At 48.4% G+C, this 22,175-nt stretch overlaps 1 protein-coding gene across 1 annotated transcript in view; it reads right to left on the reverse strand.

The window, feature by feature from the left end:
- The window catches only part of cwf19l1 (CWF19 like cell cycle control factor 1), a 30,996-nt gene extending 15,549 nt beyond the window's left edge, over positions 1-15,447 (reverse strand). Inside the window, exons 1-11 of the mRNA XM_071331583.1 lie at positions 15,291-15,447; positions 14,963-15,047; positions 14,811-14,895; positions 13,690-13,791; positions 8,843-9,057; positions 6,268-6,383; positions 5,870-5,954; positions 3,524-3,652; positions 1,658-1,847; positions 868-947; positions 542-751 (exon numbers count right to left, since the gene is read on the reverse strand). Coding sequence (XP_071187684.1) covers positions 542-751; positions 868-947; positions 1,658-1,847; positions 3,524-3,652; positions 5,870-5,954; positions 6,268-6,383; positions 8,843-9,057; positions 13,690-13,791; positions 14,811-14,895; positions 14,963-15,047; positions 15,291-15,313 — 1,320 coding nt within the window. The 5' untranslated portion in view covers positions 15,314-15,447. The remainder of the gene's footprint in view (positions 1-541; positions 752-867; positions 948-1,657; positions 1,848-3,523; positions 3,653-5,869; positions 5,955-6,267; positions 6,384-8,842; positions 9,058-13,689; positions 13,792-14,810; positions 14,896-14,962; positions 15,048-15,290) is intronic.
- Positions 15,448-22,175: the final 6,728 nt, after the last annotated feature.

The following is a 22,175-nucleotide window of genomic DNA, read 5'->3' on the forward strand; positions in this document are numbered from 1 at the left end:
AGTCATCTGGTCTATTAAAGTCTTATTCCTGACAAAGACTTCAGTCCAGTCATCTGGTCTATTAAAGTCTTATTCCTGACAAAGACTTCAGTCCAGTCATCTGGGCTATTAAAGTCTTATTCCTGACAAAGACTTCAGTCCAGTCATCTGGTCTATTAAAGTCTTATACCTGACAAAGACTTCAGTCCAGTCATCTGGTCTATTAAAGTCTTATTCCTGACAAAGACTTCAGTCCAGTCATCTGGACTATTAAAGTCTTATTCCTGACAAAGACTCCAGTCCAGTCATCTGGTCTATTAAAGTCTTATACCTGACAAAGACTTCAGTCCAGTCATCTGGACTATTTAAGCTCTGAATAGCCTATTAGCTGCCCATCTTTCTTAGGTGTTATCTTGAGCCCACTTGCAATGATGTTTCCTCAGCAGGAAATGCAGAATGATTGTCTCCTACTCTATGATCAACTCATCAGAAAGATGACAACTTAGCCCAGGGAGCCCTGATGGGCAGGCGGGCCCTGGGGGGTGAGTGTATTCCAGTCTACCTGTATCTGTAGGTGTTGGCTGTGGTAGTTCCTCTCAAACAGGACACAGCGCTGTCCTTTACTCTTGTAGAAGGTCCTGACAGCCATCTTGTATCGGTCCAGTTCTTTAACCACCTCAGAGCTCAGCTCCACTACTGACTGGTAGTGACCGATGGGCAGTACCAACACATGCCGAGGGGTTAGACTGCCCTTAGCAAGGGCCAGGTAGCACTGAGGACAAATACATCAAGACAAAATGGTTAACTGGGGTCTTCAGAGGCCTTTACACAGAACGACCTCTTTCTACTATCTGTTGTAATACTCAGATTGTGTGTGTGGAAACTCACATGTGTACCAATGCTGATGACCAGGTGTTTCTCTACCTGAGGGCTGGCCAGACAGAACCAACAGGGGCCGCTGGGCTGAGCTGAACCAGACACACACAGAGAGACAGACATGAGAGGGTGGGAGATGGTGAGGGTAGGAGACGGTGAGGGTGGGAGACGGTGAGGGTTGGAGACGGTGAGGGTGGGAGACGGTGAGGGTGGGAGACGGTGAGGGTGGGAGACGGTGAGGGTGGGAGACGGTGAGGGTGGGTGACGGTGAGGGTGGGAGACGGTGAGGGTGGGAGGTGGTGAGGGTGTGTGAGGGTGGGAGACGGTGAGGGTGGGAGACGGTGAGGGTTGGAGACGGTGAGGGTGGGAGGTGGTGAGGGTGGGAGACGGTGAGGGTGGGAGACGATGAGGGTGGGAGACGATGAGGGTGGGAGATGATGAGGGTGGGAGATGGTGAGGGTGTGTGAGGGTGGGAGATGGTGAGGGTGGGAGATGGTGAGGGTGGGAGACGGTGAGGGTGGGAGACGGTGAGGGTGGGAGATGATGAGGGTGGGAGATGGTGAGGGTGGGAGGTGGTGAGGGTGGGAGACGGTGAGGGTGGGAGATGATGAGGGTGGGAGATGGTGAGGGTGTGTGAGGGTGGGAGATGGTGAGGGTGGGAGACGGTGAGGGTGGGAGATGGTGAGGGTGTGTGAGGGTGGGTGATGGTGAGGGTGGGAGACGGTGAGGGTGGGAGACGGTGAGGGTGTGTGTGTGTGTGTGTGTGTGTGTGTGTGTGAGAGAGAGACCGAGGGAGACTCACGGGGCCTGCGAGGCTGTTTAGGCCTGTCCAGATCAAAGGGCAGTCTCTGACTCTGCCTGTCTGAATCCCACGGCTGTCCTTGATTCTGCCCGTCTCCGTCTGAGGGCCTCTTCCTACCACGCCCCCCCTGGCCACGCCCCCCTCCACGCTGCTTCTTCCCCAGGTCAAAGAAGAACTGAGATGTCGGCTCCTGAGAGAGAGATGTCCACAGTATACAAAACATTCAGAACACTTTCCAGGACAGACTGGCCAGGTGAATCCAGGTGAAAGATATGATCCCTTATTGATGTCACTTGCCAACAGGCCCCTAAAGACTCTCAGACCTGTGGTTTGACGAAACCTAGATTCAACTATTTGGCCTGAACGCCAAGCGCCACGTCTGGAGAAAACCTGGCACCGTCCCTACGGTGAAGCATGGTGGTGGCAGCATCATGTCTGGAGGAAACCTGGCACCATCCCTACGGTGAAACATGGTGGTGGCAGCATCATGTCTGGAGGAAACCTGGCACCATCCCTACGGTGAAGCATGGTGGTGGCAGCATCATGTCTGGAGGAAACCTGGCACCATCCCTACGGTGAAGCATGGTGGTGGCAGCATCATGTCTGGAGGAAACCTGGCACCATCCCTACGGTGAAGCATGGTGGTGGCAGCATCATGTCTGGAGGAAACCTGGCACCATCCCTACGGTGAAACATGGTGGTGGCAGCATCATGTCTGGAGGAAACCTGGCACCATCCCTACGGTGAAACATGGTAGTGGCAGCATCATGTCTGGAGGAAACCTGGCACCATCCCTACGGTGAAACATGGTGGTGGCAGCATCATGCTGTGGGGATGTTTTTCAGCGGCAGGGACTAGGAGACTAGTCAGGATCGAGGGAAAGATGAACGGCGCAAAGTACAGAGAGATCCTTGAAGAAAACCTGCTCCAGAGCGCTCAGGACCTCAGACTGGGGCGAAGGTTCACCTTCTAACAGGCCAATGAACCTAAGCACACAGCCAAGACAACTCAGGAGTGGCTTCGGGACTAGTCTCTGAATGTCCTTGAGTGGCCCAGCCAGAGCCCGGACTTGAACATCTCTGGAGAAACCTGAAAATAACTGTGCAGTAACGCTCCCCATCCAACCTGACAGAGCTTGAGAGGATCTGCAGAGAAGAACGGGAGAAACTCCCCAAATACAGGTGTGCCAAGCTTGTAGCGTCATACCCAAGAAGACTCGTGGCTGTAATCGCTGCCAAAGGTGCTTCAACAAAGTACTGAGTAAAAAGTCTGAATACTTATGTAAATGTGATATTTCTGTATATTTTGCATTATAAATGAGCAAAAATGGAAACCCGTTTCATGAAGCTCCCGGCGAACAGTTCTTGTGCTGACGTTGCTTCCAGAGGCAGTTTGGAACTCGGTGCTGCAACCCGAGGACAGGCGGGTTTTACTCGCTACATGTTTCAGCTCTCGGCGGTCCCGTTCTGTGAGCTAGTGTGGACTACCACTTCACGGCTGAGCCGTTGTTGCTCCTAGAGCAATGACTTCCAGTCGACCGGGGCAGCTCTAGCAGCGGAGACATTTGACAAACTGACTTGTTGGAAAGGTGGGATCCTATGACGGTGCCACGTTGAAAGTCACTGAGCTCTTCAGTAAGGCCATTCTACTGCCGATTTTAGTCTATGGAGATTGCATGGCTGTGTGCTCGATTTTATAAACGTCAGCAACAGATGTGGCCCGAAATAGGCGAATCCACTAATTTGACGGGGTGTGCACATACACTATATAGACACGAGTATCATAGGTGTTGGCCTTTATTTATCATGAAGCATTTCTCCAGACCCTGAGAGGATCCTAAGAGTGTGTGTGTGTGTGTGTGTTTACCTGGACAGTAGGGTCAGGTCTCTCTCTGACCATCCTGCTGTAAGGGTTCTCAGTGACATCCTGAGGCTGTTTGACCAGTTCTGATGCCTCCATGCTTTTCATCGGGATAATGTTGAAGGCATAAAGGTACTAGAGAGAGAGAGACACAATACCTAGTTACAATATTAACCACTAAGCCAGCTCGGATGCCTCCATGCTTCTCACTATGTTGAATACATCCTGGTACTAGAGAGATACATAGAGGTCCTGTATACAATACATCCTGGTACTAGAGAGATACATAGAGGTCCTGTATACAATACATCCTGGTACTAGAGATACATAGAGGTCCTGTATACAATACATCCTGGTACTAGAGAGATACATAGAGGTCCTGTATACAATACATCCTGGTACTAGAGAGATACATAGAGGTCCTGTATACAATACATCCTGGTACTAGAGATACATAGAGGTTCTGTATACAATACATCCTGGTACTAGAGAGATACATAGAGGTTCTGTATACAATACATCCTGGTACTAGAGAGATACACATAGAGGTTCTGTATACAATACATCCTGGTACTAGAGAGAGATACATAGAGGTTCTGTATACAATACATCCTGGTACTAGAGAGATACATAGAGGTCCTGTATACAATACATCCTGGTACTAGAGAGATACATAGAGGTCCTGTATACAATACATCCTGGTACTAGAGATACATAGAGGTCCTGTATACAATACATCCTGGTACTAGAGAGATACATAGAGGTCCTGTATACAATACATCCTGGTACTAGAGAGATACATAGAGGTCCTGTATACAATACATCCTGGTACTAGAGATACATAGAGGTCCTGTATACAATACATCCTGGTACTAGAGAGATACATAGAGGTCCTGTATACAATACATCCTGGTACTAGAGAGATACATAGAGGTCCTGTATACAATACATCCTGGTACTAGAGAGATACATAGAGGTCCTGTATACAATACATCCTGGTACTAGAGAGAGATACATAGAGGTTCTGTATACAATACATCCTGGTACTAGAGAGATACATAGAGGTCCTGTATACAATACATCCTGGTACTAGAGAGATACATAGAGGTCCTGTATACAATACATCCTGGTACTAGAGAGATACATAGAGGTCCTGTATACAATACATCCTGGTACTAGAGAGATACATAGAGGTCCTGTATACAATACATCCTGGTACTAGAGATACATAGAGGTCCTGTATACAATACATCCTGGTACTAGAGATACATAGAGGTCCTGTATACAATACATCCTGGTACTAGAGATACATACATAGAGGTCCTGTATACAATACATCCTGGTACTAGAGAGATACATAGAGGTCCTGTATACAATACATCCTGGTACTAGAGATACATAGAGGGGAGTGGCCAATAACATCCTCCAACACAGTGGGACCCCACTACAGAGAGGGGCGTGGCCAATAACATCCTCCAGCACAGTGGGACCCCACTACAGAGAGGGGAGTGGCCAATAACATCCTCCAACACAGTGGGACCCCACTACAGAGAGGGGAGGGGCCAATAACATCCTCCAACACAGTGGGACCCCACTACAGAGAGGGGAGGGGCCAATAACATCCTCCAACACAGTGGGACCCCACTACAGAGAGGGGAGGGGCCAATAACATCCTCCAACACAGTGGGACCCCACTACAGAGAGGGGAGTGGCCAATAACATCCTCCAACACAGTGGGACCCCACTACAGAGAGGGGAGGGGCCAATAACATCCTCCAATAACAGTGGGACCCCACTACAGAGAGGGGAGTGGCCAATAACATCCTCCAATAACAGTGGGACCCCACTACAGAGAGGGGAGTGGCCAATAACATCCTCCAACACAGTGGGACCCCACTACAGAGAGGGGAGTGGCCAATAACATCCTCCAATAACAGTGGGACCCCACTACAGAGAGGGGAGGGGCCAATAACATCCTCCAACACAGTGGGACCCCACTACAGAGAGGGGAGTGGCCAATAACATCCTCCAATAACAGTGGGACCCCACTACAGAGAGGGGAGTGGCCAATAACATCCTCCAACACAGTGGGACCCCACTACAGAGAGGGGAGTGGCCAATAACATCCTCCAATAACAGTGGGACCCCACTACAGAGAGGGGAGGGGCCAATAACATCCTCCAACACAGTGGGACCCCACTACAGAGAGGGGAGGGGCCAATAACATCCTCCAACACAGTGGGACCCCACTACAGAGAGGGGAGTGGCCAATAACATCCTCCAATAACAGTGGGACCCCACTACAGAGAGGGGAGGGGCCAATAACATCCTCCAATAACAGTGGGACCTCACCTTTCTCTTCTCCGGGTTGTTGACGGTTGCCAGGGCGATAAATCTGCTGACGTGCTGAGTATTCTCCTGAAGAACAACATGATTCCTACACAAACACACACGTTAACTCCCTCTACCTCTAGTGTGTGTACCTGTAAGGTTGTGTTGTGTGTGTGTGTGTGTGTATTACCCTGTAATGTTGTGTTGTGTGTGTGATAGTGTGTGTGTGTGTGTACCTGTAAGGTTGTGTTGTGTGTGTGTGTGTGTATTACCCTGTAAGGTTGTGTTGTGTTGTGTGTGTGTGTGTGTGTGTGTGTGTGTGTGTGTGTGTGTGTGTGTGTGTGTGTGTGTGTGTGTGTGTGTGTGTGTGTGTATTACCCTGTAAGGTTGTGTGTGTGTGTGTGTGTGTGTGTGTGTACCTGTAAGGTAGTCTCTCATAGTGAACTCCTTCTACCGCAGCAAAGTGGTAACGAGGCTTCAGCTTGTTAGCCAGGTGGGAGATGGAGGTCGTTCCACAGAACTTAGTGTTGACTTCCTGAAACAAAGAAACGTTTCAAATAAACAACACTGTTTAGCTGGGTCAAACACACAGCATCTGAGGCTGCTAGCTACTGGGGCTAGTTACTGTTTAGCTGGGTCACACACACAGCATCTGAGGCTGCTAGCTACTGGGGCTAGTTACTGTTTAGCTGGGTCAAACACACAGCATCTGGGGCTGCTAGCTACTGGGGCTAGTTACTGTTTAGCTGGGTCAAACACACAGCATCTGAGGCTGCTAGCTACTGGGGCTAGTTACTGTTTAGCTGGGTCAAACACACAGCATCTGGGGCTGCTAGCTACTGGGGCTAGTTACTGTTTAGCTGGGTCAAACACACAGCATCTGGGGCTGCTAGCTACTGGGGCTAGTTACTGTTTAGCTGGGTCAAACACACAGCATCTGAGGCTGCTAGCTACTGGGGCTAGTTACTGTTTAGCTGGGTCACACACACAGCATCTGGGGCTGCTAGCTACTGGGGCTAGTTACTGTTTAGCTGGGTCACACACACAGCATCTGGGGCTGCTAGCTACTGGGGCTAGTTAGAGGGTAGTGGGGCTAGTGAGAGGGTAGTGGGGCTAGTTAGAGGATAGTTAGGTGCTGAGGAGGGTAGTTAGGTGCTGAGGAGGGTAGTTAGGTGCTGAGGAGGGTAGTTAGGTGCCGAGGAGGGTAGTTAGGTACTGAGGAGGGTAGTTGGGTGCTGAGGAGGGTAGTTGGGTGCCGAGGAGGGTAGTTGAGGGTAGTTAGGTGCCGAGGAGGGGAGTTGGGTGCCGAGGAGGGTAGTTGGGTGCCGAGGAGGGTAGTTGGGTGCCGAGGAGGGTAGTTGGGTGCCGAGGAGGGTAGTTGGGTGCCGAGGAGGGTAGTTGGGTGCCGAGGAGGGTAGTTAGGTGCCGAGGAGGGTAGTTAGGTGCCGAGGAGGGTAGTTGGGTGCCGAGGAGGGTAGTTGGGTGCCGAGGAGGGTAGTTGGGTGCCGAGGAGGGTAGTTGGGTGCCGAGGAGGGTAGTTGGGTGCCGAGGAGGGTAGTTGGGTGCCGAGGAGGGTAGTTGGGTGCCGAGGAGGGTAGTTGGGTGCCGAGGAGGGTAGTTAGGTGCAGAGGAGGGTAGTTGGGTGCAGAGGAGGGTAGTTAGGTGCAGAGGAGGGTAGTTAGGTGCAGAGGAGGGTAGTTGGGTGCAGAGGAGGGTAGTTAGGTGCAGAGGAGGGTAGTTGGGTGCAGAGGAGGGTAGTTAGGTGCTGATGAGGGTAGTTAGGTGCCGAGGAGGGTAGTTGAGGGTAGTTAGGTGCCGAGGAGGGTAGTTAGGTGCCGAGGAGGGTAGTTAGGTGCCGAGGAGGGTAGTTAGGTGCCGAGGAGGGTAGTTAGGTGCCGAGGAGGGTAGTTAGGTGCCGAGGAGGGTAGTTAGGTGCCGAGGAGGGTAGTTAGGTGCCGAGGAGGGTAGTTGGGTGCCGAGGAGGGTAGTTGGGTGCCGAGGAGGGTAGTTGGGTGCTGATGACGGTAGTTGGGTGCTGAGGAGGGTAGTTAGGTGCTGAGGAGGGTAGTTAGGTGCTGAGGAGGGGTAGTTAGGTGCTGAGGCGGGTAGTTAGGTGCTGAGGAGGGTAGTTAGGTGCTGAGGAGGGTAGTTAGGTGCTGAGGAGGGTAGTTAGGTGCTGATGAGGGTAGTTAGGTGCTGATGAGGGTAGTTAGGTACTGAGGAGGGTAGTTAGGTGCTGATGAGGGTAGTTAGGTGCTGAGGCGGGTAGTTAGGTGCTGAGGCGGGTAGTTAGGTACTGAGGAGGGTAGTTAGGTGCTGAGGAGGGTAGTTAGGTGCTGAGGAGGGTAGTTAGGTGCTGAGGAGGGTAGTTAGGTGCTGAGGAGGGTAGTTAGGTGCTGAGGAGGGTAGTTAGGTGCTGAGGAGGGTAGTTAGGTGCTGAGGAGGGTAGTTAGGTGCTGAGGAGGGTAGTTAGGTGCTGAGGAGGGTAGTTAGGTGCTGAGGAGGGTAGTTAGGTACTGAGGAGGGTAGTTAGGTGCTGAGGCGGGTAGTTAGGTACTGAGGAGGGTAGTTAGGTACTGATGAGGGTAGTTAGGTACTGATGAGGGTAGTTAGGTGCTGAGGAGGGTAGTTAGGTGCTGATGAGGGTAGTTAGGTGCTGAGGAGGGTAGTTAGGTGCTGAGGAGGGTAGTTAGGTGCTGAGGAGGGTAGTTAGGTGCTGAGGAGGGTAGTTAGGTGCTGAGGAGGGTAGTTAGGTGCTGAGGAGGGTAGTTAGGTGCTGAGGAGGGTAGTTAGGTGCCGAGGAGGGTAGTTAGGTGCTGAGGAGGGTAGTTAGGTGCCGAGGAGGGTAGTTGGGTGCTGAGGAGGGTAGTTGAGGGTAGTTAGGTACTGAGGAGGGTAGTTAGGTACTGAGGAGGGTAGTTAGGTGCTGATGAGGGGTAGTTAGGTGCTGATGAGGGCAGTTAGGTGCTGAGGAGGGTAGTTGGAGTGCCTTACGGGGCTGTTGGCGTACTGCCAGACTCCGCGGGGCCACTGTGATGTCAGCAGGATGTCCACTCCTCTGAACTGGTTGTTGCTAATCAGTGGCTCCACCAGCTGACTGAGGTCGTTAGGAGAGAAGCAGTGAGCTGGTGTCGGATCCTGCTGCCCCTCACGACCACTCACATATGCTATCTGCAGGCCTGACGCCCCAGTGAAGACGCCACGACGACCTGACACACATAGTGAGAGAGAGATATGTTATGGTCTAGCCTGTGAAACAGCAGTGGAAATACAGAGCCGTATTACCCAGGCAGGGTCAGGGGTCAGAGTCTACTCTTACCCAGGTAGGTGATGTCAGTCTACTCAGGGTCAGGGGTCAGAGTCTACTCTTACCCAGGTAGGTGATGTCAGTCTACTCAGGGTCAGAGGTCAGAGTCTACTCTTACCCAGGTAGGTGATGTCAGTCTACTCAAGGTCAGGGTCAGAGTCTACTCTTACCCAGGTAGGTGATGTCAGTCTACTCAGGGTCAGGGTCAGAGTCTACTCTTACCCAGGTAGGTGATGTCAGTCTACTCAAGGTCAGGGTCAGAGTCTACTCTTACCCAGGTAGGTGATGTCAGCCTACTCAGGGTTAGGGGTCAGAGTCTACTCTTACCCAGGTAGATGATGTCAGTCTACTCAGGGTCAGGGTCAGTCTACTCTTACCCAGGTAGATGATGTCAGTCTACTCAGGGTCAGAGGTCAGAGTCTACTCTTACCCAGGTAGATGATGTCAGTCTACTCAGGGTCAGAGGTCAGAGTCTACTCTTACCCAGGTAGGTGATGTCAGTCTACTCAGGGTCAGTCTACTCTTACCCAGGTAGGTGATGTCAGTCTACTCAGGGTTAGGGGTCAGAGTCTACTCTTACCCAGGTAGATGATGTCAGTCTACTCAGGGTCAGGGTCAGTCTACTCTTACCCAGGTAGATGATGTCAGTCTACTCAGGGTCAGAGGTCAGAGTGTACTCTTACCCAGGTAGGTGATGTCAGTTTACTCAGGGTCAGGGTCACAGTCTACTCTTACCCAAATAGGTGATGTCAGTCTACTCAGGGTCAGGGTCAGAGTCTACTCTTACCCAGGTAGGTGATGTCAGTCTACTCAGGGTCCGAGTCTACTCTTACCCAAATAGGTGATGTCAGTCTACTCAGGGTCAGGGTCAGTCTACTCTTACCCAGGTAGGTGATGTCAGTCTACTCAGGGTCAGGGTCAGTCTACTCTTACCCAGGTAGGTGATGTCAGTCTACTCAGGGTCAGGGGTCAGAGTCTACTCTTACCCAAATAGGTGATGTCAGTCTACTCAGGGTCAGGGTCAGTCTACTCTTACCCAGGTAGGTGATGTCAGTCTACTCAGGGTCAGGGGTCAGAGTCTACTCTTACCCAAATAGGTGATGTCAGTCTACTCAAGGTCAGGGTCAGTCTACTCTTACCCAGGTAGGTGATGTCAGTCTACTCAGGGTCAGGGTCAGAGTCTACTCTTACCCAGGTAGGTGATGTCAGTCTACTCAGGGTCAGGGGTCAGAGTCTACTCTTACCCAGGTAGGTGATGTCAGTCTACTCAGGGTCAGGGGTCAGAGTCTACTCTTACCCAGGTAGATGATGTCAGTCTACTCAGGGTCAGAGGTCAGAGTCTACTCTTACCCAGGTAGGTGATGTCAGTCTACTCAGGGTCAGGGTCAGTCTACTCTTACCCAGGTAGGTGATGTCAGTCTACTCAGGGTCAGAGTCTACTCTTACCCAGGTAGGTGATGTCAGTCTACTCAGGGTCAGAGGTCACAGTCTACTCTTACCCAGGTAGGTGATGTCAGTCTACTCAGGGTTAGGGGTCAGTCTACTCTTACCCAGGTAGGTGATGTCACTCTACTCAGGGTCAGGGGGCAGAGTCTACTCTTACCCAGGTAGGTGATGTCAGTCTACTCAGGGTCAGGGTCAGGGGTCAGAGTCTACTCTTACCCAGGTAGGTGATGTCAGTCTACTCAGGGTCAGGGTCAGTCTACTCTTACCCAGGTAGGTGATGTCAGTCTACTCAGGGTCAGGGGTCAGAGTCTACTCTTACCCAGGTAGGTGATGTCAGTCTACTCAGGGTTAGGGGTCAGTCTACTCTTACCCAGGTAGATGATGTCAGTCTACTCAGGGTCAGGGTCAGTCTACTCTTACCCAGGTAGGTGATGTCAGTCTACTCAGGATCAGAGGTCAGAGTATACTCTTATCCAGGTAGGTGATGTCAGTCTACTCAGGGTCAGAGTCTACTCTTACCCAGGTAGGTGATGTCAGTCTACTCAGGGTCAGAGGTCAGAGTCTACTCTTACCCAGGTAGATGATGTCAGTCTACTCAGGGTCAGGGTCAGTCTACTCTTACCCAGGTAGATGATGTCAGTCTACTCAGGGTCAGAGGTCAGAGTCTACTCTTACCCAGGTAGGTGATGTCAGTCTACTCAAGGTCAGGGTCAGAGTCTACTCTTACCCAGGTAGGTGATGTCAGTCTACTCAGGGTTAGGGGTCAGTCTACTCTTACCCAGGTAGATGATGTCAGTCTACTCAGGGTCAGGGGTCAGAGTCTACTCTTACCCAGGTAGGTGATGTCAGTCTACTCAGGGTCAGGGTCAGGGGTCAGAGTCTACTCTTACCCAGGTAGGTGATGTCAGTCTACTCAGGGTCAGGGTCAGGGGTCAGAGTCTACTCTTACCCAGGTAGGTGATGTCAGTCTACTCAGGGTCAGGGTCAGGGGTCAGAGTCTACTCTTACCCAGGTAGGTGATGTCAGTCTACTCAGGGTTAGGGGTCAGAGTCTACTCTTACCCAGGTAGATGATGTCAGTCTACTCAGGGTCAGGGTCAGTCTACTCTTACCCAGGTAGATGATGTCAGTCTACTCAGGGTCAGAGGTCAGAGTGTACTCTTACCCAGGTAGGTGATGTCAGTTTACTCAGGGTCAGGGTCACAGTCTACTCTTACCCAAATAGGTGATGTCAGTCTACTCAGGGTCAGGGTCAGAGTCTACTCTTACCCAGGTAGGTGATGTCAGTCTACTCAGGGTCCGAGTCTACTCTTACCCAAATAGGTGATGTCAGTCTACTCAGGGTCAGGGTCAGTCTACTCTTACCCAGGTAGGTGATGTCAGTCTACTCAGGGTCAGGGTCAGTCTACTCTTACCCAGGTAGGTGATGTCAGTCTACTCAGGGTCAGGGGTCAGAGTCTACTCTTACCCAAATAGGTGATGTCAGTCTACTCAGGGTCAGGGTCAGTCTACTCTTACCCAGGTAGGTGATGTCAGTCTACTCAGGGTCAGGGGTCAGAGTCTACTCTTACCCAAATAGGTGATGTCAGTCTACTCAAGGTCAGGGTCAGTCTACTCTTACCCAGGTAGGTGATGTCAGTCTACTCAGGGTCAGGGTCAGAGTCTACTCTTACCCAGGTAGGTGATGTCAGTCTACTCAGGGTCAGGGGTCAGAGTCTACTCTTACCCAGGTAGGTGATGTCAGTCTACTCAGGGTCAGGGGTCAGAGTCTACTCTTACCCAGGTAGATGATGTCAGTCTACTCAGGGTCAGAGGTCAGAGTCTACTCTTACCCAGGTAGGTGATGTCAGTCTACTCAGGGTCAGGGTCAGTCTACTCTTACCCAGGTAGGTGATGTCAGTCTACTCAGGGTCAGAGTCTACTCTTACCCAGGTAGGTGATGTCAGTCTACTCAGGGTCAGAGGTCACAGTCTACTCTTACCCAGGTAGGTGATGTCAGTCTACTCAGGGTTAGGGGTCAGTCTACTCTTACCCAGGTAGGTGATGTCACTCTACTCAGGGTCAGGGGGCAGAGTCTACTCTTACCCAGGTAGGTGATGTCAGTCTACTCAGGGTCAGGGTCAGGGGTCAGAGTCTACTCTTACCCAGGTAGGTGATGTCAGTCTACTCAGGGTCAGGGTCAGTCTACTCTTACCCAGGTAGGTGATGTCAGTCTACTCAGGGTCAGGGGTCAGAGTCTACTCTTACCCAGGTAGGTGATGTCAGTCTACTCAGGGTTAGGGGTCAGTCTACTCTTACCCAGGTAGATGATGTCAGTCTACTCAGGGTCAGGGTCAGTCTACTCTTACCCAGGTAGGTGATGTCAGTCTACTCAGGATCAGAGGTCAGAGTATACTCTTATCCAGGTAGGTGATGTCAGTCTACTCAGGGTCAGAGTCTACTCTTACCCAGGTAGGTGATGTCAGTCTACTCAGGGTCAGAGGTCAGAGTCTACTCTTACCCAGGTAGATGATGTCAGTCTACTCAGGGTCAGGGTCAGTCTACTCTTACCCAGGTAGATGATGTCAGTCTACTCAGGGTCAGAGGTCAGAGTCTACTCTTACCCAGGTAGGTGATGTCAGTCTACTCAAGGTCAGGGTCAGAGTCTACTCTTACCCAGGTAGGTGATGTCAGTCTACTCAGGGTTAGGGGTCAGTCTACTCTTACCCAGGTAGATGATGTCAGTCTACTCAGGGTCAGGGGTCAGAGTCTACTCTTACCCAGGTAGGTGATGTCAGTCTACTCAGGGTCAGGGTCAGGGGTCAGAGTCTACTCTTACCCAGGTAGGTGATGTCAGTCTACTCAGGGTCAGGGTCAGGGGTCAGAGTCTACTCTTACCCAGGTAGGTGATGTCAGTCTACTCAGGGTCAGGGTCAGGGGTCAGAGTCTACTCTTACCCAGGTAGATGATGTCAGTCTACTCAAGGTCAGGGTCAGTCTACTCTTACCCAGGTAGATGATGTCAGTCTACTCAAGGTCAGGGTCAGTCTACTCTTACCCAGGTAGATGATGTCAGTCTACTCAGGGTCAGGGGTCAGAGTCTACTCTTACCCAGGTAAGTAATGTTGTCAGCCAGCTCACAGCCGTCAGCACTGGGGAAGAAGCGGATGGTCTCCTGGCTGGCTGCTCCCAGGATGTAGGTGTGGATGGGAGCTGCAACAACAAAGTCAAGACAATGCCGTTCCTAACTCCAGACCCACAATGCCGTTCCTAACTCCAGACCCACAATGCCGTTCCTAACTCCAGACCCACAATGCCGTTCCTAACTCCAGACCCACAATGCCGTTCCTAACTCCAGACCCACAATGCCGTTCCTAACTCCAGACCCACAATGCCGTTCCTAACTCCAGACCCACAATGCCGTTCCTAACTCCAGACCCACAATGCCGTTCCTAACTCCAGACCCACAATGCCGTTCCTAACTCCAGACCCACAATGCCGTTCCTAACTCCAGACCCACAATGCCGTTCCTAACTCCAGACCCACAATGCCGTTCCTAACTCCAGACCCACAATGCCGTTCCTAACTCCAGACCCACAATGCCGTTCCTAACTCCAGACCCACAATGCCGTTCCTAACTCCAGACCCACAATGCCGTTCCTAACTCCAGACCCACAATGCCGTTCCTAACTCCAGACCCACAATGTCGTTCCTAACTCCAGACCCACAATGTCGTTCCTAACTCCAGACCCACAATGCCGTTCCTAACTCCAGACCCACAATGCCGTTCCTAACTCCAGACCCACAATGCCGTTCCTAACTCCAGACCCACAATGCCGTTCCTAACTCCAGACCCACAATGCCGTTCCTAACTCCAGACCCACAATGCCGTTCCTAACTCCAGACCCACAATGCCGTTCCTAACTCCAGACCCACAATGCCGTTCCTAACTCCAGACCCACAATGCCGTTCCTAACTCCAGACCCACAATGCCGTTCCTAACTCCAGACCCACAATGCCGTTCCTAACTCCAGACCCACAATGCCGTTCCTAACTCCAGACCCACAATGTCGTTCCTAACTCCAGACCCACAATGCCGTTCCTAACTCCAGACCCACAATGCCGTTCCTAACTCCAGACCCACAATGTCGTTCCTAACTCCAGACCCACAATGCCGTTCCTAACTCCAGACCCACAATGCCGTTCCTAACTCCAGACCCACAATAAGTTACCTTTCTTTGCTCCAGATGTGTACTCCTGCCATTCAGCCTGGGCTCCTGGAGACGAACCGAAGAAGTTTCCTACACACAGCAACAGCTGCAGAGAGAATAGGAGATGACATACTGATGGGATGTGTGAGTGTGTTTGTGTGGTTAGGACTTACATCAAACTGCCCGCTCTTCTTCTGGATGGTTCGGACGCGGTTAAACACAGCATTAATGCGTCCTTCTACGTCACCACATGCGAGGCTGGAATAGATGAAACACTATTGAAATTGTAGCTAGCTAGTTATGTGCAGAATTTATTCAAACAACAAGTGTACTTTCTCATGAAGAAACTGGACAACTTGACAATCGTAGCCATCTAGTTACCTACACGGCTTGTTGTAGTTTACTCTCACTGCTAGTTAGTTTTATTAGGTTATAACTTTGACCGTTACTACCAAGTTAGGGGAAGCTAATAAATAACTATGAATTATAACTGTAACTTACATCTTCAACGGCTTTTCCCCCATTACGTCAAAAGTTCAAAACAAGACTTTTGTTTGCTAGTTTGTTAGCTAGCTCAGGTCTCTGGATAGCTAGCTGTAGACGCGGTGGGTCGTCAATATTCCTCCCCCTTTGTTGCGGACAAAATAAACCTCCCCATCTTCATAAAACAAATTCTGGTTAATAGTAAATTAATACAGAACCATGCAAACACGTTTATTTTTGAGCATACTTGATTTGTATATGTACTTTTCCCTCGACATGATGGAGTACTTTAAAACAAAGAAAATCCTTTATACCGGAAATGTTTCTATTCGGATGGATGGACAATCCTCCGGGTAGCCAGATATTTAGTGTTGTCACGCTACAAAATCATAAAGAAATGTCATTTTGTGTTGTCCTTTGACATTTTGGAGACATGCTTTAGTAGGACACCTTCAGTTTTGAACCAAAGCGACTTTACAACTGCCCTGTCGCCTCTCATGTCTGGCAACTCCGACGTCTTAGAAGGGGGGACCAAAGTGTCGTCACTAGTTACCACAGCCATAAAGTTTAAATTGTCTATCGTAAAAATGCATAAAATGTTGTTGCTTTTTGGTCTTAATTTAAGGTTAGGCGTACGGTTAGCACTGCGGTTAACGTTAGGATTACAATTTAAAGAAGATACATTGTAGAAATAGGCAGGACTGGATTTTGTGGCTGTGGTAACTAGTGGAAACCGGACCAAATACTCTTCTCCTTCCTGAATCCTGGAATTTGAGACTTTCCCCGAGGTGCCCTGTCCAAAAACACGAAATAGATAACCAAAAATAAAATCTAAAATTCAGGGGAAAGGCACCCATGACCTGCAAAGAATGAGATTTTTCGATGTATTTGATTTAGCTCGCCAGTAAGCTGACGTGCTAGCTAGTGGACATTATGTGCTATGGCTAACGAACTTTAGTTACACGCACAGGGCTTCGGAAAACGCTCATAGCCTGTCTGCAATTTCATAATGTAGCCGTTGTGGCAGAGGCGCCATTTAGACTTCGAAACAGCCGTTAAATAGCCTGCCTGAATAATTCGTGCGAGGACCACCATGATTGGGTGCATCTCATTCCTAGTAACGTTAGCTTGTTGGCTTTCTTCACTTGTCTCTTCTCCTCTCATGCACTGATCAGGGGCTAAACACATTTCCCTAGCTAGCTACCCTACATGGTATTCTCAAGAAGCTACATGGTATTCACAGCTACCCTACATGGTATTCACAACAAGCTACATGGTATTCACAGCTACCTACATGATACTCACAGCTACCTTACATGGTATTCACATCTACCCTACATGATATTCATAGCTACCTTACATGGTATTCACAACAAGCTACATGGTATTCACAGCTACCCTAAATGGTATTCACAACAAGCTACATGGTATTCACAGCTACCTACATGGTATTCACAACAAGCTACATGATATTCACAGCTACCCTACATGGTATTCACAACAAGCTACATGGTATTCACAGCTACCCTACATGATATTCACAGGCTCATGTGGCTGCATGGTATTCACAGGCTCAGCTAGCTACATTGTATTCACAGGCTCAGCTAGCTACATGGTATTCACAGGCTCAGCTAGCTACATGGTATTCACAGGCTCAGCTAGCTACATGATATTCTCAGGCTCAGCTAGCTACATGATATCCATAGGCTCAGCTAGCTACATTGTATTCTCAGGTTCAGTTAGCTACATGATATTCACAGGCTCAGCTAGCTACATGGTATTCTCAGGCTCAGCTATCTACATGGTATTCTCAGGCTCAGCTAGCTACATGACATTCGTTGGCAGTCATAATGCGTTGGCAGTCATAATGTAAGTAACCTAATTCATGTCCCTCTAACTCCTCTGAATACCTGTCAATCCAACAGCTATTATATGCAATAATCATGAGCCTATGAACCAGAGTTAAACTGTTAGCACTGAGGTGGTGTCCCAGGAGGAAGACCACTGTTAACACTGAGGTGGTGTGCCCTAGTAGGAAGACCACTGTTAACACTGAGGCGGTGTGTCCTAGTAGGAAGACCACTGTTAACACTGAGGTGGTGTGTCCTAGTAGGAAGACCACTGTTAACACTGAGGCGGTGTGTCCTAGTAGGAAGACCACTGTTAACACTGAGGTGGTGTGTCCTAGTAGGAAGACCACTGTTAACACTGAGATGGTGTGTCCTAGTAGGAAGACCACTGTTAACACTGAGGTGGTGTGTCCTAGTAGGAAGACCACTGTTAACACTGAGGTGGTGTGTCCTAGTAGGAAGACCACTGTTAACACTGAGGTGGTGTGTCCTAGTAGGAAGACCACTGTTAACACTGAGGTGGTGTGTCCTAGTAGGAAGACCACTGTTAACACTGAGGTGGTGTGTCCTAGTAGGAAGACCACTGTGTGCAGCTCACCCTGCACTATCAGCTCCAATATAAATATCACTGTCATGTCTACTTCTGATTAGCCTCCCAGTAAAGCAATAAAATCAATCAAAAATCCCAGATAACTGCTACAAACAGCCCACATTAACATATGTAGCCTAAGGAAAGTGCTACAAACAGCCCACATTAACATATGTAGCCTAAGAAATAAGGTTAATGAAATTGATAACTTGCCAGTAACGGATAATATTAATTTACTGACTGTCTCTGAAACTCACTTAAATAATACCTTTTATGATACAGTGGTAGAAATACATGTTTTCAACATCTTCAGAAGAGACAGGAATGTCAACGGGGGTGGTGTGGCTGTTTATATTCAGAACCACATTCCTGTAAAGCTTAGAGAGGATCTCATGTTAAATACTGTTGAAGTAATATGACTACAGGTTCATCTGCCTCACCTAAAGCCCATTCTGGTGGGAAGCTGCTATAGATCACCAAGTGCTAACAGTCAGTATCTGGATAATGTTAAATACTGTTGAAGTAATATGGCTACAGGTTCATCTGCCTCACCTAAAGCACATTCTGGTGGGAAGCTGCAATAGACCACCAAGTGCTAACAGTCAGTATCTGGATAATGTTAAATACTGTTGAAGTAATATGGCTACAGGTTCATCTGCCTCACCTAAAGCACATTCTGGTGAGAAGCTGCAATAGACCACCAAGTGCTAACAGTCAGTATCTGGATAATATCTGTGAAATGCTTGATAATGTATGTGATATCAACATATTTTCTGGGTGATTTAAATATTGACTGGCTTTCATCAAGCTGCCCACTCAAGAGAGAGCTTTAAACTGTAACTAGTGCCTGCAACCTGGTTCAGGTTATCAGTCAACCTACCAGGGTATTTACAAACAGCACAGGAATGAAATCATCAACATGTATTGATCACATCTTTACTAATGCTGCAGAAATTTGCGTTAAAGTAGTATCCAGATTCATCAGATGTAGTGATCACAATATAATAGCCATATCTAGGAAAACCAAAGTTCCAAAGGCTGGGCCTAATATAGTGCATAAGAGGTCATTCAATAAGTTTTGTTGTGATTCCTATGTTGATGATGTAAAGATTATTTGCTGGTCTGTGGTGTGTAATGAGGAGGAACCAGATGCTGCTGGTCTGTGGTGTGTAATGAGGAGCAACCAGATGCTGCTGGTCTGTGGTGTGTAATGAGGAGCAACCAGATGCTGCTGGTCTGTGGTGTGTAATGAGGAGCAACCAGATGCTGCTGGTCTGTGGTGTGTAATGAGGAGCAACCAGATGCTGTTGGTCTGTGGTGTGTAATGAGGAGCAACCAGATGCTGCTGGTCTGTAGTGTGTAATGAGGAGCAACCAGATGCTGCTGGTCTGTAGTGTGTAATGAGGAGCAACCAGATGCTGCTGGTCTGTAGTGTGTAATGAGGAGCAACCAGATGCTGCACTTGACACATTTATGAAACATCTTATTCCAGTTACTAATAAGCATCCATTAAGAAAATGACTGTAAAAACTGTTAAATCCCTGTGGACTGATGAGGAATTTAAAAAAAAGTGTATGGTTGAGAGGGATGAGGCAAAAGGAATAAGTCTGGCAGCCCAACTGATTGGCAAACGTACTGCAAATGTAGAAATCATGTGACTAAATTAAAGAAAAGAAGAAGAAACGACACTATGACATAAATAATGACAGTAAAAAGCTTTGCAGCACCTTAATGACATGTGGGTCAAAAAGGCAAACTCAGCTCCATCATTCATTAAATCAGATGGGTCATTCATCACAAAACCCACTGATATTACCAACTACTTTAATGATGTTTTCATTGACAAGGTTCGGAAACTTAGGCATTATATGCCTACAACACAATCTGAACCTACACATCATAACTGACCAAATGATGAAAGACAAGTATTGTCATTTTGAATTCCGTAGTGGAAGAGGTGAACAAGTTGTCTATGAACAATGACAAGCCTCCAGGGTCTGACAACTTGGATGGAAAATTACTGAGGATGATATTGCCACTCCTATTTATCATCTCTTCAATCCTACTAGAAGGTGTTTGCCTTCAGGCCTGGAGGGAAGCTAAAGTCATTCTGCTACCCAAGAGCAAAGCCCCCTTTACTGGCTCAAACAACCGACCAATCAGTCTGTTACCAACACTTAGTAAACTTTTTGAGAAAATGGTGTTTGACCAGATACGATTCTGTTTTACAGTAAACAAATTGACAACAGACTTTCAGCTTATAGGGAAGGACATTCAACAAGCACAGCACTTACACAAATGACTGATTATTGACTGAGAGAAATTGATGATAAAATTATTGTGGGGGCTGTCTTGTTGGACTTCAGTGCAGCTTTTGACATTATTGATCATAATCTGCTGCTGGAAAAACGCATGTGTTATGGCTTTACACCCCCTGCTATATGGTGGATAAAGAGTTACCTGTCTAACAGAACACAGAGGGTGTTATTTAATGGAAGAACAAATATAATCCAGTTAGAATCAGGAATTCCCCAGGGCAGCTGTCTAGGCTCCTTACTTTTTTCAATCTTAACTAACGACATGTCACTGACTGAGTAAAGCCAGTGTGTCTATGTATGTGGATGACTCAACACTATACACGTCAGCTACTACAGCGACTGAAATGACTGCAACACTCAACAAAGAGCTGCAGTTAGTTTCAGAGTGGGTGGCAAGGAATAAGTTAGACCTAAATATTTCAAAAACTAAAAGCAATGTTTTTGGGACAAATCATTCACTACACCCTTAACCTCAATTAAATCTTGTAATGAATCATCTGGAAATGTATCAAATTGAGGAGACTAAACTGCTTGGAGTAACCCTGGATTGTAAACTTATGGTCATAACATCTGGATGCAACAGTAGCTAAGATGGGGAGAAGTCTGTCCATAATAAAGTGCTGCTCTACCTTCTTAACAACACTATCAACAAGGCAGGTCCTACAGGCCCTAGTTTCTACCTTCTTAACAACACTATCAACAAGGCAGGTCCTACAGGCTCTAGTTTCTACCTTCTTAACAACACTATCAACAAGGCAGGTCCTACAGGCCCTAGTTTCTACCTTCTTAACAACACTATCAACAAGGCAGGTCCTACAGGCCCTAGTTTCTACCTTCTTAACAACACTATCAACAAGGCAGGTCCTACAGGCCCTAGTTTCTACCTTCTTAACAGCACTATCAACAAGGCAGGTCCTACAGGCCCTAGTTTCTACCTTCTTAACAACACTATCAACAAGGCAGGTCCTACAGGCTCTAGTTTCTACCTTCTTAACAGCACTATCAACAAGGCAGGTCCTACAGGCCCTAGTTTCTACCTTCTTCACAACACTATCAACAAGGCAGGTCCTACAGGCCCTAGTTTCTACCTTCTTAACAACACTATCAACAAGGCAGGTCCTACAGGCCCTAGTCTCTACCTTCTTAACAGCACTATCAACAAGGCAGGTCCTACAGGCCCTAGTTTCTACCTTCTTAACAGCACTATCAACAAGGCAGGTCCTACAGGCCCTAGTTTTGTCCCACCTGGAATTATGTCAAGTCGTGTGGTCAGGTTCCACAAAGAGGGACTTAGGAAAATTACAATTTGCCCCGAACTGGGCATCGTGGCTGGCCCTTAAATGTACAACTACTAGCACACAGCTTGGACACCCATGCATACCCCACAAGACATGCCAGCAGAGGTCTCTTCACAATCCCCAAGTCCAGAACAAACTATGGGAGGTGCACAGTACTACATAGAGCCATGACTACATGGAACTCTATTCCACATCAGGTAACTGATGCAGCAGGAGAATCAGATTATTATAATTGTATTAAATGCACCTTATGGAACATTGGGGACTGTGAAGAGACAAACACAGGCACAGACACACACACACATACACACATTACAACATACGCACTAGACACATATGTACATGTGGATTCTGTGTTGTAGATATGTGGTAGTAGAGTTGGGTCCAGAGGGCACACAGTTAATGTGTTGTGAAATCTGTTGTGAATGTATTGTAATGTTTTAAAGTGTTTAACTGCCTTAATGTTGCTGGACCTCAGGAAGAGTAGCTGCTGCCTTGACAGGAACTAATGGGGATCCATAATAAACCCCAGGAAGAGTAGCTGCTGCCTTGGCAGGAACTAATGGGGATCCATAATAAACCCCAGGAAGAGTAGCTACTGCCTTGGCAGGAAGTAATGGGATCCATAATAAACTTCAGGAAGAGTAGCTGCTGCCTTGGCAGGAAGAGTAGCTGTTGCCTTGGCAGGAAGTAATGGGGATCCATAATAAACCCCAGGAAGAGTAGCTTCTGCCTTGGCAGTAACTAATGGGATCCTTAATAATAACACGCACACGAGAGAACAAAAGATGGAAAATATTTTGAATCATATTCATCGTTCAGTTATTTCAGTTTATCTATCCTATCAA

The sequence above is a fragment of the Salvelinus alpinus genome, chromosome 11 (assembly GCF_045679555.1).
Source record: "Salvelinus alpinus chromosome 11, SLU_Salpinus.1, whole genome shotgun sequence".
NCBI lineage: Eukaryota > Metazoa > Chordata > Actinopteri > Salmoniformes > Salmonidae > Salvelinus > Salvelinus alpinus.